The 20000-nt window shown below is 43.8% G+C and overlaps 1 protein-coding gene across 1 annotated transcript in view; it reads left to right on the top strand.

The window, feature by feature from the left end:
• Window positions 1-15572: 15572 nt before the first annotated feature.
• Window positions 15573-20000, top strand: part of LOC125048369 (glycine-rich cell wall structural protein-like) — a gene marked incomplete at its 3' end in the record, with an annotated part of 4494 nt that continues 66 nt past the window's right edge. The window contains exons 1-6 of the mRNA XM_047647032.1: window positions 15573-15652; window positions 16425-16575; window positions 16645-17243; window positions 17307-17368; window positions 18684-18753; window positions 19596-20000. The exon at window positions 19596-20000 is cut by the window's right edge and continues 66 nt beyond it. Of these exons, the coding sequence (XP_047502988.1) occupies window positions 15647-15652; window positions 16425-16575; window positions 16645-17243; window positions 17307-17368; window positions 18684-18753; window positions 19596-20000 (1293 nt within the window). The remainder of the gene's footprint in view (window positions 15653-16424; window positions 16576-16644; window positions 17244-17306; window positions 17369-18683; window positions 18754-19595) is intronic.

Raw genomic sequence — 20000 nt, 5'->3', positions numbered from 1 at the left:
GTCTCCATCCTCCTCCTGCAGCGCCTCCGTCAGGCAATACCTTCTACAGCGCCTCCTGCGGTGCCTCCGTCAGTATCCTCGCGTCCTGGTCCAGACTTACAATATTGGTCGCGGGGACTTTTCATGTGGGTTTTGGGTGATGCTGAGCGGGTATGGGTCGCCGGAAGAGGCAGTAAGAGCGGCAGCTCACTACAATCCCTCATATTCAGCATGAAGGTGGGCACTTGTAGGGTGCTCTGAGGCAGCCGTTGCTGGCTGTCGCGTGATGGTGGTCAATTTTGTATAAATGTCTTTTTTCTGAGGTGGAGAACCAGGTACATTTTCATTCGTTGGATTTAATTTACCTATAAAGTATTTAATTAATTGAATCGATATATGCAAAGGGCCAGCTAGGTGTTACTGACAGCGTAAAAAAATTGATAGCGCGCATTGGTTTACTATTCGGTCGTCACACAAGATTTGGGCAGTGGTTGGAGGGCTCCCCTTGCTAACATCAACGAACCCGAGGGAGACGCTCGACGCATGGTTTTGGAGTAAAATAAGTCAGGAAAACGTTTTTCGCGACAGACGGACCGCATAGCGTAGTTTCCAAAATATTTTTGCGACGCACGTAAGCATACAAACACGCACACACACACATGCACACATATATATTTATGTATTCATACATTTATTCAATATATATCCATATACATATGAATATATATCAATATATATTCATGTGTATGGATATATATGTGTATGTGTGTTTATGTATATATACATACGTATATATAAATATATATATATATATATGTCAACATAAATATATATATATACATATACATATCATAAATATATGTATATATACATATTTGCATATATATGTATATCCATTCACAAACACACACACATCGTGCATATATATATATATATATATATATATATATATATATATATATATAGATATATATATATTTATATATATATAAGAATATAAATATGTATGAATATATTTATATATACATATATGTATATATATATGTCGATATTATATATATATATACACACATACACACGCATGTAATTCCTTACACACACACACACACATATATGTGTGTGTGGGTGTATGTGTGCTTATGTATATATACATATGTCTATATATATAAACCTATATACAACAGTATAAATATATATATCCAAATATATGTATATATATATATATTCACACACACACACATACACACACACACACACACACACACACACACACATATATATATATATATATGTGCTTGTGTACATATATATCCAGATTTATATATATATACATATATATCCATATATTTATTATATATATATAATATATATATATATATATATATATAATGTATATCCTTATAAAACAACAGTTTAGTTTGGGTGTTCAGTATAAGGGAAGTGTACAGCTTTTCGTAGTCGTCTAAGGCCGTGGTCACACTGGCACCTAATTTATACAACCGTTGCCGCTATGGAAGTTTGATATCCACATACAAGGTGGAAATTATTAAAATAAAAGAAAAATATACATAAAGAAAAAACACACAACAGGAGCTTAACTACAGTGTCAATGCATTTACCGAAAACACATTTCCTGTGGAATATCGTGAGGCTTAAAATGAGCCTATTCTAAAAGAAATTTGTATCTATATGTAACGTCGAAATATATATATATATATATATATATATATATATATATATATATATTTTCTTTCTTTTTTTTTTCTTTTTTTTTTTTTTTGTCTCTGATCACTTGCACTCAAGTCCTCATAAAAATATGGAACTTTGATGTATCCACTTCAATATCAAACATTTCGGTAAATTCTGAAATTGATGCCTATCACTTTTTATTCTGAAAGCTCTTGTCGCATTTCGAATGAAACTGATTCCCTTTGCCTACGAAGCACAGACAGCTACGATATCGGCCAATATATCGGGGGGGGGGGGGGGGGGTAAGTATCAGGAAAATTGCAGGGTAAAAACGAGTGATTCAAGTATAACTGCCGTAATATAGTTATTGTGAAGCACATTCATAGTAAATATGGGGCGACGCTGCCTATTTACCCTCAGGTTTGGAAAATCTTCACCTCGCATGTTCCGGCACATTGATGGTATATAGATTGATGCCGCCCTCAGGAATGTTCCAGTAGGATAGAGCCCGGGCATTTATCTGGATTTCCTACCAATGATTACTTACCTTGACCAATAAATCCGCAATGGCTAGCCTGCAAATCGTCAAAATCAGTGTCGTCGCTGATCCGCCGCTCGTTTTCGTCATTACCATGATATTTTGCATGTTATAGGCACAATAGCACCTTATGCATAGCCTAGCTGGCTCTAATAGACTGTTGCTTGTGTCTATTGTCCATCGCGACCAAGTGCAATTCCCACTACCGTATTTGACTTCCCTCGCTTACGTCGTCCACTATGATTCCGTCCGACTGTTTCGTCACTTCCTCGCTTTCACGTTAATTTTTTTATCGCCGTTGAAAGGGTGCTTGGAATTTTTGAGTTTTACATCCTCTCTATTACCCTTCTTATGAGATTGCGAAGGAAATGCTATACAAGAAAAGTGTCTTAGAATGTTACGTTCTATTGGATGGCAAGGTCAGATTCTTCATTTTTGGTGAAAGGTGTCATTTCCAATACCAAAATATCATTAAAAAAATAATCGAATCATTACATCACGTAATTCATCAACATGAGCAAAGAAGTGCCAGACGGAAATGTACTTTATATGAAGTTAAAAGTTAGTCTATTCTCAATAACGGTTTACGAGGCCTCATCCGGCAGTTACCCTTTCCCAAAATATCTATTACCACAACATAATTCTCTCCTGACATAATCTTCTGATTTCAGGCTCTTGTACTTATTCGGTGCCGTGTGCTGTTGGTGCCGTCAACTGATGGCTATGCCAACAGACCTCACTTCAATTGAGGACACGGAGGTAGACCTTCAACCCAAGGTCAACCAACGAAAGCTCTACTGACGAACCCCCAGTTAACCCCAATAGGAGCTGATACAGAACTCCTAAGGGTCGCAATTACTGCTGCATTTGAACCCGAGGCACCCGTGGGGACCAGGCCAGTTGACTGCTTACTTGTCTGTCCAACCTAACTCCTTTACATTCTCTTGAAAAAAGGAGGACCAGGACCTTGCTCCAGCAATTTTAGGCGTAGCGGCTTTGACAAGTGATGCTCCGACAGGTGCCTGGGACAACACGGGTGCAAGCTGCCTTCCCTCTATTGCTAATTTAACTAAAATGGAAGTATAGACGCAATCACTTTTTTTTTTCCTCCATTTCAGTTTTATCACTACCTTATCATTGTTTACTGACTTTATACATTTAATTCACACAACTTGGTTTACTCACTAAGGGCCTCTTCGGCAACGACAATCCAACTCTTAACGTTAAGGAACAAGGCAAGGTACCACTGTCAGACGGAAGAAGTACGCTGGAAAACTGTTATACATACACTCACTTCACATAGACCACCATGCGGACAACATAAACGAATTATCTAGTCCGAATAACAATTTTACAAAAAAAAGTCTTGAAATCACTCTAACAAATGAAGAAGGTATATCACACACACACACGCACACACACACACACACACACACACACACACACACACACACACACACACACACACACACACACGTGTATGTGTCAACAGTGAGATTGTAGGGTCTTTTTTTTCGGGATTCGAGTCCTCTTATACTTCAGATATAAGGTTGATGAGTTGATTAATGATGGTAATTAGAGATGACATTAGTAATGGTATTCCTCTGTTACAGTGAGGGTGATTACCATGTTCTTCATGACAGCAATTCAAGTTCATAAAGGAAAACGGGAGATCAAAATGAACAAACTAAACTGTTTTGAAAATATATATGTAGCACTACAGTCTAAGAGCAAGTAATATTGATGTATTTTTTTCGATCTGGGTTATCAACTGTTCTGCATTGGAAGTATATTTCCAAGATATATTTTTCGTTAATTATCTCGATATCTTACATAGATTTTTTTCAGTGTTAAACACGAATCGGTGTTAAGAATAAGCCCAATCTCTGATCAATTTACGTTGTTTCTATTGACTGTATCAATGACATTCCTTCTAACCAACACGTATATGTTTCTCATATCTGTACTGATCGTGATACAATAATAATCACGCCTCGTACGCTTCCATACTGTTGTTTTGTCCAGTGAATATTAAACTTTCCAGACGCTGGAGAGAGCGAGTTCTTTCCATTGGAAGAGCATTTGTCAGCTATGTCCGTTTCTAATCATTTGAGAAAATATACGTCTGTAAAGACTTTTTGTGAATAAACGCTGTTCGTTCATCTAGATATTTTGATTATATTTTTGCATATGAAAATCTATAATGCTCATTCATAACCATTATTTACGTTTAATGTAGAAACACCGTAAGTCATGTGTGAATATGAAGTCAAGTATAATTCATTCCAACACAGCAAAAGTACCAAAGTAGTAATTATTTTCAGAGTTATCTAGCATGTTCGTGTTCTTTCTCTGCAATATCTATATACATATAATGGTATAATAGTATGTGAATTCTTTCTACGTGTAATCTTAACAGCTCACCGAACTGTTATTTTTTTTCGTTAACGTTAACAGTTCAGTTAGCGTTGCAGAAAAGACCCTTAGTATTGGTTTACTCAATCGTCGTATTTTTTTCATGTACCTTCGTTTCCTATTTTTTCACTTTTGCGTCTTGGTTTGCTCGTTATTCATCATCTTTAATTTTCCTGTTGATCTCGCCTCACTGATTCCCCCTTGCTTACTATTCATATAACGATCACTCCCCTACGTTAATTAATTTTATCTCCATGTTTTTGATCTCTCGCTAAAGACCCACATCTCTCTCTACCTAAACTTTACTCTCCGCCTCTTTCCTTAACATTTTATGTTGCCATCTTCACTTATCTTCTCTAGTTAGACCATGATGTCCTCAGATAACCAATAAGGTCCTGATTTGTTTCGTTGCCAGACTCAACTTTACTCATACCTGACTCATCACCGAAGAAATGCAAGGTTTAGACTACGTCAGATTATTTTCCTTATCTTGGTGATGTCCAACATTACAGATAAAATATTAGAGGTTTTTTAATAGCTTCGTATGTTGATTGCTGAAAAGGTCTTTGGCCTATTTCCTGTATCCTGCCTACTGACAAGTTTAAGCAAATAAATAATTAGAGATGGCATCACTAGCGATTCTGAAAACAAAATATCGCATTCGTCTCTGGTACTACATAAGATTTCCTTGTCATATTTCCACATGAATGTCATATTCAGTTTAGAACGGGAAGTGCATTTTCTTTTAACCGTCTTCAATATAATCGTCTTAAAAAGCACAGTTTAGGGCAGGATAAAATTAACCCAATGAGTATAATATTCAACTCACTTTTTATTTCAAAGATGTCCGTCATCATAGTACCCATATTTCATGGAAAAGTCAACATTTCTCGAAATACGCATAAGTGTCAGGAAATTAGCTAAACATATGTGATATTATTTGATCACACGATATACAAAAACAAATGTGTATATTCACTATTACAGTATTGTGTGATGACAGTAATATAATGTGCTAATCATCTCTAGTAATTGTTCACTTGGGATGTAATATAACTGACTGCACAGTCACCGACATTAGCAATATAGAGATAACTGCATTGCAACAGGAATTCTACTAGTGCATTCATATCTCATATCCGTGGTAAAAAATATCCAGGGTTGGCTGTAATTTGGAAATCACTTTGAGTAGCATGATATTTTACCTATTTTTTCAGATTCAAAAAAAAAAAAAAAAAAAAAAAAAAAAAAAAAAAAAAAAAACGATGGCACTGACTCTAGAGATTAACCGCTTTCGATGTATTAAGCTAACTTGTCAGCTTTACTATCTACAAAAATACACCCAAGAATAATAAAGGCCAGGGAGTTAAAGTTACTCGTGTGAGCGTTGAGCTGAGAATGTTTTAATATTTTAATCCCATAAGGTATTTGCCGCTAATGACCTTAGGTGTTGACGTGGCAGATGATTTTAAAGTTATTCAATCTCTTCAGGAGGGAGAGAAGAGTAAAGTGACGCCCCCTCTGCTTCCACAGGAAAACGATAGATCTTAGAAAAAAAGGTACTTAAAGTTTATTATTGTTGATCGAGCGGAGAGGTTTACGTTTGTATCCATTTAAACTATAACATCCGGTAGGAAATCTTTACATACATCAAGAGAAAATATTGGAACATCCTCGCAGCTCTCTAACTGAATTGTGTTACACTATTCACCTTTAACATATGGGTATTGTCAATTGGATTCACTTTCCAATTACTACATATGATTCACTAACAATAATTTCCATTTGAAGTGGATGTAGATCTGATTAGAGCACTTTGCCGTTTGTGAAGAACATTCGGTACCTAAGCTGTGTTCATAATGACATAAAAACGTATTTGCTATAGTAAGGCCAAAAGGAGATCCAATACGTCCCCTCGCTGTACATACAGTTGATTAATACATATAAAGTGGCAGTCTAGAGTTGACAGTTGAAGCATCTTGGATAAAATAAATAAATAAATATTTAAATAAATTGTGTCATTGTTTATACAAATTGATTTTCTTTCATTTAGTAGGATATTAATAAAGAATGATACTATAGCCAAGCACCAGTTGTCAATGCTGATAGTGTGTATTTTTTTGCCAAAGGTGAATAAATCCTGTATATGAGGCGTTATGATCGTAACAAGGAATTCAGCTAGTTGGGAACTGCATTTTCCTATGGCAGATTAGAAATAAAGGAACCTTCAGGAGACCCCAGTCGAGATGACCCCATCGTCTTCGTCGCCTTCGCCCTGCAATAGTCGCTTGGTTTTCACTCCTTTACAAATTGAAAAAAATTACGATAGCACACATCAGAATGGTATATAATAGTATTAAGTGCTTTTAGTCGAAGTTGATATTTATTTACCTAAACGGACTTGTAATCATTTATAAATTTATAGTTAGTGTTGTCACTGTGCAAGCACTGACTTCAACTTTTAAAAAGTACCGATGCTTTTCAAAAACATACTGAATACCATTCTTGTGCTTGTAGTTATTCCTCTAATTCTATTATATATGCTTATTGCTTGTTTTGTTTTTTTGTTACATTAGAATTAGTGTAAATTGGTAGCCAAATCCACTACAGTATAGATAGCAATTACCTGAAGGTGTAATTCTTTCCGCAATATTCAGTATTCCATATTTTCACTATATCATGAAAATTACGGCTAGATTTCACACATCCACACACGCACACACATACACGCACACGCACACGCACACGCACACGCACACGCACACGCACACGCACGCACGCACACACACACACACACACACACACACACACACACACACACACATACACACACACACACACACTCACACACACATATAAAGACATATATATAATACACATACATACATTTATATATATAAATGTATGTGTGTGTATGTGCGTTGATTGATTGATTAATTAAAATTATCTGCCGCGTCAACAGCTAAGGTCATTAGCGGCGAACACCTTGTTAGATAAAAATATTAAAATATTTAAAACGTTAAAACTCTTTCAATAAATGTCATAAATAACAATAAATATTATAGTACAAATCGAAGCATAAATATTATGGTCTAAATGTCTAAAAAACTATTGCATAAACATTATGCAAAACTAAATTTTATTGAAAATATTCGTTTCCCTAAGGAAAGTAATAAGACCTTTTATGTCACAGTCCTCCCCTAATACATTTTTTAGTGTATATGGGGGAGACAAATACCTTCCTCTTTGGTCTGAGATGTTGCACATCTTTCCATTACATGTGCGACCGTTAATGGCTCTTGGCATTCCTCACAGCGTGCTTCACTTTTAGCCATCATCGGCCCATGAGTCTTGTGTGCCCGATTCTCAGCCTTGTTATTACAACTTCTACTTGTCGGTTAGGGTGGATGCTGGTCACCCAACTGCCAAGGTCATCTCTAATCTCTCGCAGTTTATTTCTAGAGGTATGCCTCCATTGTTCCCTCCATTTATCACGAAGACAACTCCTGATGCTGGGTTTCAAGTCAGTGTGTGGGAGAGGAAAACGAGCATCACAGGGCTGAGTTGCAGCTGCCTTGGCCTTCTGATCAGCTCGTTCATTCCCACTGATACCAACATGTGCTGGCACCCAACACAGAGTTAACTTTTTACGTGCTGACATCAGTGCAAGCCAATCTTGAACCTCCCTCACCACTGGATGTGACGAGTTTAAGCTCTTGATTGCTTGCAGGGCACTACGAGAGTCACAATATACTACAACGGAATGGTTTGTAAGATCTCTAGTCATCTTGACTGCTGCAAGGATGCATGTAACTCTGCAGTGAAAATCGAGGCTGATCGAGAAAGACTGCCAGATGCAGTCTTCCTTCTGCTCACACCATTTTCAGATTTCGAACCATCTGTATATATTGCATATGATCCTTGGTACTTAGAAGTGTGTTGAAGAAATCTCTCTCTGACTTCTGCTTCGGATCTCTCCCCTTTGCCGATTCCGACCAAATCGAGCTCGACTTGATTAGTCCAAGGGGGGACTTGGGAAGTTCCAACAGCCAGAACCTTTGTGAGATTTAAATTAAGATCTTCCACCAGATTCCTCATTCTCCTACCATAGGATCGGCTATCCTCAAGGGGGTTGAAAACCAATCTGGATGTAGGAGATCCCGGAATCCTTTGTAGTCTCGTGTAGTAAATCAGGTTCATGTAGTCCCTGTGTAATGAAAGAGGTGGTTCTCCACTCTCAGCATACAGGGACTCGCCTAGCAGCAGAGGCCCCTGTGGATGTGGTGGCAGCTGAAGCTGTTACCGTTGAGGCCTCTGGAGCCTTAACTGATGGCTCCAAAGACCTTACTTTGGGAGGAGGAGTCTCCTCAATAGACCGTTCACTCCTACTCCGTTTCTGGTGCAACTCACCAGTGGAACTTTCAGCATTTGCGGACTGAGGTTTAAAGGTAGTGGCAGTGAGTGTGGTGTTAGAAGTATTGGAGGGTAAGGGATGGCGGGAAGGAGGATGGGCTAGAACTGAGGCAAAGGACTTACCCGGCTGTGCAAACAGCACATGGGCACGTCTCTTTGCTTCTGCAAAACTAACTTTCTCCTTGCTTATTACCAATACTTCTTTTTCTAACTTGTACCTTTTACATTGCTTAGAAGCAGCTTCATGATCTTCTTTGCAGTGGTAACAGCATATTGGACCTGGACAGTTATCATCTCCTTGATGACCTGTTGTACCACATTTCACACACTCTTGGTTGTCCATTTTCCTTAAAACGGCAAGTTTGCTCCATGACCATAACCCTGGCAGTGGAAGCACCGCATAGGGTTGGGCACATATGGCTTTACCTTGAGGTGGTACCATGCCAATTTAACCGATTCAGGTAGGACTAACGATTCAAAAGTTAGAAGAAGAGCTGGTCTCGACTGTTCCAAACCATCAACTTTCTTAAAACGTTTTACTGCCACTACATTAAAATTCTTTAGTTCTTCTAACAGTTTCTCCTCAGAATACCTCATCAGGTCTCAGAAGAAAAAACTTCCCCTACACTGATTGAGGGTTTTGTGAGGAGAACATGAGACTTGAGCCCCAGGAATGTCGCATATTGCACGCAGACGGTCACTCTCATCTGATGACGAAACCTCAACTATCAGGCTACCATCTCGCTATGGGGTGATGCGAGGATCTCGTTGACATACCTCAACTATCTTCCGATGTACTTCAAAAATATCAAGATCCATGATAGATACACCATCAATGGTCTTCACTACTAGGTATTTACTATATGATATGCTTTCATTTACTAAGTAAGATTTCCTTAATGGATTGAGGACTTTTTTTCTTCTTACCTGGTTTGGGAACTCGGGAACCATTACGATTCCCATTCTTGCCATTTGGAATCTGGTAAGGTTCCAGAGTGACAATATGTGATGTTCCAGAGGGATTGGCTGGGGGATTGCGAAGGTTGTCAGGGAGAGAGCAAGTTCTTTGTAAATTTGTAGAAATCATACAAACTATAAATCTTCATTTCCTCCCCCCCCTCCCCCCCCACCATGGAGTCCAACGAGGGGAAGCTATAGTTGGAGCTCAAATTTTCCCAACAGCCACAGGGGTAGTGAGGAAATATAAGCAGTCACTATTACAGTGATGATGGTAGTCGCAGGACCTGTGCGCTACCGACTGGACAGTGCCTGCTTGATCCTAGCCACATTTGACCAGCCAATTGACTTGACCGGGCATTGATCAAGCCACCCGTCTAACCAGAATAAAGGACCAAAGAGGTGTGTTGCTAGCTGCAGGGCGCAGCGTGCAGTATCGATCAACCTCCAGGACTCCTGTCTCCTGATAATATGGGATGCCACACATGGCAAAGACATGTGGGAGAGTTCTCCCTGGCCCAAGATGGAATGAACCAGGAGTGGGTGCACCATCCCCTCTCATAGTCCTTGGTGCACCAGGAAGCCATTTTGTTTCATCCCTCACTGGTGACCCACCCAGTATGGGTAGCCCTCTGGTCCGGCTCACCAGCTCATTGGGACCTCAAGCCCCCCCCACCGCATCGATCAACCTCCAGGACTCCTGTCTCCTGATAATATTGGATGCCACGCACGGCAATGACATGTGGGAGAGTTCTCCCTGGCCCAAGATGGAATGAAACAGGAGTGGGTGCACCATCCCCTCTCATAGTCCTTGGTGCACCAGGAAGCCATTTTGTCTCATCCCTCACCGGTGACACCCCCAATATGGGTAGCCCTCTGGTCCGGCTGACCAGCTCATTGGGACCTCAAGCCCCCCCACCGCGGCAAGGCGGCTTCCGTTAGGGGGGTGCGCTAGAGAGAGCTCTTGCTTACTGCAAAGTGTACTGCTATGTTTCCCGTTAATAAGAAAAAAGCGCATAAATAAGGGTTTTCTTCAACCTTCAACCGAAATAGGAAGCTATCTTAATATGTCCACGCTTGAAAAAGATATATATACAAACTGGAAGTGATTCAAAGAGAAGACACCAGATGGGCACCAACTCTACGAGATGTGAACTACGTAGACAGGCTAGAGAAAAGTGGACTTATTACTTTGGTTAAAAGAAGGAAAAGGGGCGACATGACATTGCTGTAAAATTATGTTAGAGGAAAAAGAAGTTACATAAAGACAACTTCATAATATTAAACATAAGAGGACCGAGAGGACACAGTGAGCACTTAAAAGTAAAAAGAAGAGATAAGGATGTCGACAAGTTCAGTTCTCAAAAGAGAACTATTGGAACATGGAACCATCTTTCAAATCATGTGTTTGTGTGTGTGTGTGTGTGTGTGTGTGTGTGTGTGTGTGTGTGTGTGTGTGTGTGTGTGTGTGTGCATATATAAATATATATACATATACATGTGTATTATTATGGAAAATAATAGTGAATCATATATGTTAATAATAAAACTCTGAAATTTATGTTGTGATATTGTATACGAAGCAAGTTTAATTTTTTTAAATTTGTGTATTTTTTTGATAATGAAATGAAAAGGAAAATTGAAAAAATTAAGTTCTGATAATAAAATGTATGGATTTTGAGAATATTGCGGATTAGGAATTTATTTTGTTATCTGGAAGCGTTGTTTACAAGCTGGAAATGACCGACCACGTGAACAGCTCTTCAAATAGATCCTTGAAGTTACCCAAAATTTGATGTGTAAATAGCAGGTAGGAATATTGTATGAATATATTTTGATAGTGATTGTATTATGGATAAAACTGAAGAATTTGATACAGTTTAAATTTGTGATTTAGTCAAAAAGTAGATGTGTTAATGAAATTAAGTGAATGAATGTTAATCTCTGTGTTTTGAATTTGTTGCTGTATATAATGCTATAAGCATATATATCATGAATGTATTGTGTTCCTACTATACAGCCTGATGACTGACAGTTTTCATTTGAAGCTGAAAACCATCTTTCAGGAGCCAGGTGCCATGATGTAAGTGTTTTGATCCATTGATAGAAAATATAATATTGTAAATTTGTGTTATCTTTCCAATAGATTCAATATGATTTATTTATCATGGAATATTTTGTTTTGTTGCTGCTTCAGTATTTTGAATTACTGTTTGCAGGTTGAATAAAACTTACATTGAAGCTGGATTTGGATCTGCTACAATTTGAATAAATTATTCTGCACATGGAGTGTTTGGAACCATCCCTGATAGATGACAGTTTAGTGATACAATATGTATATATATAAATATATATACATATACATATGCATATATACAAATATATATACATATACCTAAATATGCCCCAGGGAGCCGTGCAAGCGGATTATGGGACCTGCAGCCAGCCAACCTCCTCTATATAGGGCGGTGTCGGTAGGGGTAACAGAGGTGGCGCCCACCCGGAGTGACTGCCCGAGGTTAGACCTCAGGCGGGCTGTCAGGGTGAGGGCTTGGAACGTCCGTTCCTTGCGACAGGACGATCGGTTACCACTACTGTCGAGGGAATTGAAGCAGCTGAGAGTTGAGGTGGCTGCTCTCTCGGAGTTGAGAAGACCTGGCAGCGGCACGATTAGTGTGGGTGGCTACACTTATTACTGGTCGGGCCGCAGCGATGGCCACCATCTCCAGGGAGTAGCCATAGCCATCTCCAGCAGACTTCAACCCTCGGTAATAGAGGTCACTCCAGTCGATAAGCTTATTATGGTATTGAGACTGAAGCTTTCACCTGGCTTTATGTCTCTTATTGCTGTATATGCTCCTATGGACATCTCTTTCACTTGAGGTGAAAGAGATGTTTAATCCAAACTTGCATCTGTTTGCAGACAGTTGTCCTCAGCGAGATATTCGTATTGTTCTGAGTGACTTCAATGTGGTATCCGGCTGCGATCGAGCTGGCTATGAGATGTCTGTCGGTCCTCATGGCTCAGGAGCTGATGCTGGCAGCGAGAATAGCCTCCTTTTCCGTGACTTTGCTAGGTCCCAGAAATTGAGGATTTATGGCTCCTGGTATTAGCGTTTTGACCCGCATCGCTGGACTTGGTAAAGCGATACGGGTAGTGTGGCCAAGGAGATCGACCACATCCTCGTTAGCACTTGGTGGAGGATCCTCCAGAACTGCAGGGTGTATCGAAGCGCCGAGTTCTAGATTAGTTTTGGCTACTCTCCGGGTCCACTTTAGAACCCCCCGTCGCCCAAATGAACAGCCTAGGGTGTTTCATTTGGACAGATTGAGGGAGGACGAGTGTGCCCAGGGGTTTGCCGAGGGTATCTCTGGTTGTCTCACAGTACTCGAGGACCTGACAGACTCTATGTGGGATACCTTCAAGGATGAAATGCTTGATGCAGCTCAGGAATCCATTGGTCAACGCCCAAGAGCAAGACAGAATTCCATCTCGCAGGAGACACTGGAAGCCACAGATGCTTGTCGTGCGGCTTGATTGTCAGGGGATCGCAACTTACACCATTCTCTGGTGGGCAGGACTAGGTCACTGTTGAGAAGGGATAAGAAACAGTTGATCAGTAATCTTGCAGAGGAGGTCGAAAGCCATTTCTTAGTAAATGACCTTCATCCTGCCTACCAAGCCCTGAGAAAGCTGAACTCCAAGCCCTCCTCACAGACAACTGCAGTCTGCTCAGCAAGTGGCCAGATAATCACAGATCCTGATGGGGTGCATGTGCGTTGGGCTGAGTATTTTGAGCAGCTGTATCAGGCTGATCCACCAACAGTTAACATGGATGTGGGTAATGTTGAGATTCCTCTGCCAGACCCACCCATCAGCGAGGATCCACCCTCCCTGACTGAAGGCAGGGGGGCTATCTCCAAGCTGAAGAGTGATAAAGCAGCAGGCGTTTGTGGCATCCCAGCTGAATTATTAAAGGCTGGTGGAGAACCTATGGTAAGGGGCTTACATGCAGTCCTGTCTGCCATCTGGCAGACTGGTACCATTCCCCCCTGACCTGCTGAGGGGTGTGGTCATCCCTCTCTGGAAGGAGAAAGGGGATCGCTGGGACTGCAGCAATCATCGAGGCATTACCTTACTCAGTGTACCAGGCAAGGTACTCGCACACATCCTACGCTAGTGGCGGCTCTTGATGCATTTAGCAATGAAGCGAAGCCCCTGGGGCTAGAGGTCTCCTGGGTCTCCTGGACCAAGACCAAGATCCAGGATTTTGGGTCCTACTAGGAGACCCTGTGCAGTCGGTACGTGCTTGCGGTGAAAACAACGAAGCACAGAGAGTTTTATATCCCTCGGTAGTGCAGTTCAAGTCAGTAGACGGATTGGCCTGGCAGCAGGGGTCATGAAATCTCTCGACAAGAGTATTTGGAGATGCCAGTACCTGTGCAGAAGGACCAAGTTATGCAACGGATGCACCATGAGACCGATACAGGACCTGTTACTTACACAATCCGCGATCGCCAACTCAAGCTATAAGGCCACCTGGCTCGATTCCCGCAAGATGACCCTGCCCATTAGGTTGTCTCTGTCCATGACAACCCTGGTTAGAGGAGGCCGTGGCTTGGGCAGATCGATCAAACCTGTCGTGAGGACTTATATATCAAAGCGTTAACTCCCAAATGATAATGATGATATAGATGTTTAAATACTTATATACACATGTATATGTGTACACATATCTATATATATGTATATATACATATTTACGTATATATATGTAGAAGTATAAATACACACACACACACACACACACATATATATATATATATATATATATATATATATATATATATAAACATACATATATGTACCTATATATATATATATATATATATATATATAAACATACATATATGTACCTATATATATATATACATATATGTATACATTTTATATGTATTCATACATTTATATACATATATGTATCATATATATACGTATTATATATATATATGTATCATATATATATATATATATATATATATGTGTGTGTGTGTGACATAGACATACACACACACACACACACACACACACACACACACACACACACACACACACACACACACACGCCAATTTAATTATACACATATGTTTGTACACACACACATACATGTAAATATATTTTTGTATATATATGTATATATATGGGTGTGTATGTCTGTATATATACATGTATGTATATACATGTGTATGTATATATATATATACTTTATATATACATGTGTGTATATATATATGTGTGTGTGTGTGTGTGTGTGTGTGTGTGTGTGTGTGTGTGTGTGTGTGTTTTAGACATACAAAAAAAAAAAAAAAAAAATGCACACATGTACGCACAGACACACATATAAAGATCTGGACAGGGAGATAGATACAGGTCACAACAAGTATCATTCAACGAACAGCTTATCAGAAACAAACCCTGGAAAATACCAGTTCTTGATATGTAGTTGGGCTGTCCCGGCCACGTGCACAGGAAGTGGGGCAGGAGAGGGGGTGGACAGGTGAGTGGGGCAGGAGAGGGGGTGGAAAGGTGCCAGGACGCAGTATAAAAGGAGGAGACATCTCAAACACATCACTAGCTTATTCCAGAGGCAACCATGAAGGTACGAACTTGCACTTGTATTCGTTGACTTCCGGTCATTTTTAGTATTAAAAGTGAATGTTAATGTTATATTTTAATGATTTTTCTCTGTGCGCAATTTAGATCTCAAATGTCACAATGTATACATGAGATAATTATTGTGAGGGAACATATTTTTTACGTCTTTTAATACAAATTGTTATTCCGAAACGCACACTTGATACCTAAATCTATAAGTAGTGTTATTCTGTGATTGAAATATGAATGCACTGATGATTATGAATCATTATATTGCAGTTCTACGTCTTCTTCACCATAAAATTTTGCAACGAATATATCAAATACAAACGTCTTAGCTAATTTATTGAAATTTGACATATTACTGTGAACAGGCTGGATGACTCAAGCTGTTACGGTATATATTCTATTTATCTTTTCAGCAATGACATTAAACAGAGAGATTACATTATTAAATGCACTAGACAATCATGCAGATAATTTGGTTCTCTTACCTTTATCAGCATTTTTAAAAAGTCCTTCTAAAATACCGATGGTACTCGAAGGACAACGTTAAGAAACAATATAGACTGATATAGAACAAATTAGCATAACGCAAGTTAATATGCAACAATACCTACGAATAATATGGATTGGTCGTCTTAAAGTTAGAATGATCTTGCCTCTCGCTTGGCTCACTACTCAGACTTTAACCCGGACGACGATTCTAGACAGAATACAATGACTTTAATTTCCACTTTCTCCTCAGAGTAAAGCTATTTTCCATTCCTTTCCAGGGCACCAAGGCGGTGATTCTGTGTAGCCTCCTCGCGACGGTTTTGGCTGGCAAGTTTCGTGGCTCGTATGGAGGCTCAAAAGGCGGCGGTGGCTATGGAGGCAGTGGCTACGGAGGCGGCGTAGGAAGCGGCGTAGGAGGCGGTTTGGGAGGCGGCTTCCAAGGAGGCGGATTAGGAGGCGGTTTGGGAGGCGGCGTCCACGGAGGAGGCGGTTTAGGAGGCGGCGTAGGAGGCGGCGTAGGAAGCGGCGTAGGAGGCGGTTTAGGAAGCGGCGTAGGAGGCGGTTTAGGAGGCGGCTTCCAAGGAGGCGGATTAGGAGGCGGTTTAGGAGGCGGCTTCCAAGGAGGCGGATTAGGAGGCGGTTTAGGAGGCGGCTTCCAAGGAGGCGGATTAGGAGGCGGTTTGGGAGGCGGCGTAGGAGGCGGTTTAGGAAGCGGCGTTGGAGGCGGCGTCCACGGAGGAGGCGGATTAGGAGGCGGATTAGGAGGCGGATTAGGAGGCGGTTTAGGAAGCGGCGTTGGAGGCGGCGTCCACGGAGGAGGCGGTTTAGGAGGCGGCGTAGGAGGCGGTTTAGGAAGCGGCGTTGGAGGCGGCGTCCACGGAGGAGGCGGTTTAGGAAGCGGCGTTGGAGGCGGCGTCCACGGAGGAGGCGGTTTAGGAGGCGGCTTCCAAGGAGGCGGATTAGGAGGCGGTTTGGGAGGCGGCGTCCACGGAGGAGGCGGTTTAGGAAGCGGCGTAGGAGGCGGCGTAGGAGGCGGTTTAGGAAGCGGCGTTGGAAGCGGTTTGGGAGGCGGCGTCCACGGAGGAGGCGGATTAGGAGGCGGTTTAGGAAGCGGCGTAGGAGGCGGTTTAGGAGGCGGCTTCCAAGGAGGCGGATTAGGAGGCGGATTAGGAGGCGGTTTAGGAAGCGGCGTTGGAGGCGGCGTCCACGGAGGAGGCGGTTTGGGAGGCGGCGTCCACGGAGGAGGCGGATTAGGAGGCGGTTTAGGAAGCGGCGTAGGAGGCGGTTTAGGAAGCGGCGTAGGAGGCGGTTTAGGAAGCGGCGTAGGAGGCGGTTTAGGAAGCGGCGTTGGAGGCGGCGTCCACGGAGGAGGCGGATTAGGAGGCGGATTAGGAGGCGGTTTAGGAAGCGGCGTAGGAGGCGGTTTAGGAAGCGGCGTAGGAGGCGGTTTAGGAAGCGGCGTAGGAGGCGGTTTAGGAAGCGGCGTAGGAGGCGGTTTAGGAGGCGGCTTCCAAGGAGGCGGATTAGGAGGCGGTTTAGGAAGCGGCGTAGGAGGCGGCGTAGGAGGCGGTTTAGGAGGCGGCTTCCAAGGAGGCGGATTAGGAGGCGGATTAGGAGGCGGATTAGGAGGCGGATTAGGAGGCGGATTAGGAGGCGGATTAGGAGGCGGATTAGGAGGCGGATTAGGAGGCGGTTTAGGAAGCGGCGTAGGAGCGGCGTAGGAGGCGGTTTAGGAAGCGGCGTTGGAGGCGGCGTCCACGGAGGAGGCGGTTTGGGAGGCGGCGTCCACGGAGGAGGCGGTTTGGGAGGCGGCAGAGGAAGCGGCGTTGGAGGCGGCGTCCACGGAGGAGGCGGATTAGGAGGCGGATTAGGAGGCGGATTAGGAGGCGGTTTGGGAGGCGGCGTCCACGGAGGAGGCGGATTAGGAGGCGGATTAGGAGGCGGTTTAGGAAGCGGCGTAGGAGGCGGTTTAGGAAGCGGCGTAGGAGGCGGTTTAGGAGGCGGCGTAGGAGGCGGTTTGGGAGGCGGCGTAGGAGGCGGTTTAGGAAGCGGCGTAGGAGGCGGTTTAGGAAGCGGCGTAGGAGGCGGTTTTGGAGGCGGTTTAGGAAGCGGCGTAGGAGGCGGTTTAGGAAGCGGCGTTGGAGGCGGTTTGGGAGGCGGCGTAGGAGGCGGTTTTGGAGGCGGTTTGGGAGGCGGCGTAGGAGGCGGTTTAGGAGGCGGCTTCCAAGGAGGCGGATTAGGAGGCGGTTTAGGAAGCGGCGTTGGAGGCGGCGTCCACGGAGGAGGCGGATTAGGAGGCGGATTAGGAGGCGGTTTAGGAAGCGGCGTTGGAGGCGGCGTCCACGGAGGAGGCGGTTTAGGAGGCGGCTTCCAAGGAGGCGGATTAGGAGGCGGTTTAGGAAGCGGCGTAGGAGGCGGTTTTGGAGGCGGTTTAGGAGGCGGCTTCCAAGGAGGCGGATTAGGAGGCGGTTTGGGAGGCGGCGTCCACGGAGGAGGCGGTTTAGGAGGCGGCGTAGGAGCGGCGTAGGAGGCGGCGTAGGAGGCGGTTTGGGAGGCGGCAGAGGAAGCGGCGTTGGAAGCGGTTTGGGAGGCGGCGTAGGAAGCGGCGTAGGAGGCGGTTTAGGAGGCGGCTTCCAAGGAGGCGGATTAGGAGGCGGATTAGGAGGCGGTTTGGGAGGCGGCGTCCACGGAGGAGGCGGATTAGGAGGCGGATTAGGAGGCGGTTTAGGAGGCGGCTTCCAAGGAGGCGGATTAGGAGGCGGTTTAGGAGGCGGCTTCCAAGGAGGCGGATTAGGAGGCGGATTAGGAGGCGGTTTAGGAAGCGGCGTAGGAGGCGGTTTTGGAGGCGGTTTGGGAGGCGGCGTAGGAGGCGGTTTAGGAGGCGGCTTCCAAGGAGGCGGATTAGGAGGCGGATTAGGAGGCGGATTAGGAGGCGGTTTGGGAGGCGGCGTAGGAAGCGGCGTAGGAGGCGGTTTTGGAGGCGGTTTAGGAGGCGGCGTAGGAGGCGGTTTAGGAGGCGGCTTCCAAGGAGGCGGATTAGGAGGCGGTTTAGGAAGCGGCGTAGGAGGCGGTTTTGGAGGCGGTTTAGGAAGCGGCGTAGGAGGCGGTTTTGGAGGCGGTTTAGGAAGCGGCGTTGGAAGCGGTTTGGGAGGCAGCGGTTTAGGAGGCGGCTTCCAAGGAGGCGGATTAGGAGGCGGATTAGGAGGCGGTTTTGGAGGCGGTTTAGGAGGCGGCTTCCAAGGAGGCGGATTAGGAGGCGGTTTAGGAAGCGGCGTAGGAGGCGGTTTAGGAAGCGGCGTAGGAGCGGCGTAGGAGGCGGTTTAGGAGGCGGCTTCCAAGGAGGCGGATTAGGAGGCGGATTAGGAGGCGGTTTGGGAGGCGGCGTCCACGGAGGAGGCGGATTAGGAGGCGGTTTAGGAAGCGGCGTAGGAGGCGGTTTTGGAGGCGGTTTAGGAGGCGGCTTCCAAGGAGGCGGATTAGGAGGCGGATTAGGAGGCGGATTAGGAGGCGGATTAGGAGGCGGATTAGGAGGCGGATTAGGAGGCGGATTAGGAGGCGGTTTTGGAGGCGGTTTAGGAGGCGGCTTCCAAGGAGGCGGATTAGGAGGCGGTTTAGGAGGCGGCTTCCAAGGAGGCGGATTAGGAGGCGGTTTTGGAGGCGGTTTAGGAAGCGGCGTAGGAGGCGGTTTTGGAGGCGGTTTAGGAGGCGGCTTCCAAGGAGGCGGATTAGGAGGCGGTTTAGGAGGCGGCTTCCAAGGAGGCGGATTAGGAGGCGGTTTAGGAAGCGGCGTAGGAGGCGGTTTAGGAGGCGGTTTAGGAGGCGGCTTCCAAGGAGGCGGATTAGGAGGCGGTTTA

Source organism: Penaeus chinensis, chromosome 43 (assembly GCF_019202785.1).
Source record: "Penaeus chinensis breed Huanghai No. 1 chromosome 43, ASM1920278v2, whole genome shotgun sequence".
Classification (NCBI taxonomy): domain Eukaryota; kingdom Metazoa; phylum Arthropoda; class Malacostraca; order Decapoda; family Penaeidae; genus Penaeus; species Penaeus chinensis.
Note: the sequence above shows the minus strand (reverse complement) of the source record. Positions and strands in the feature narration are given on the sequence as shown.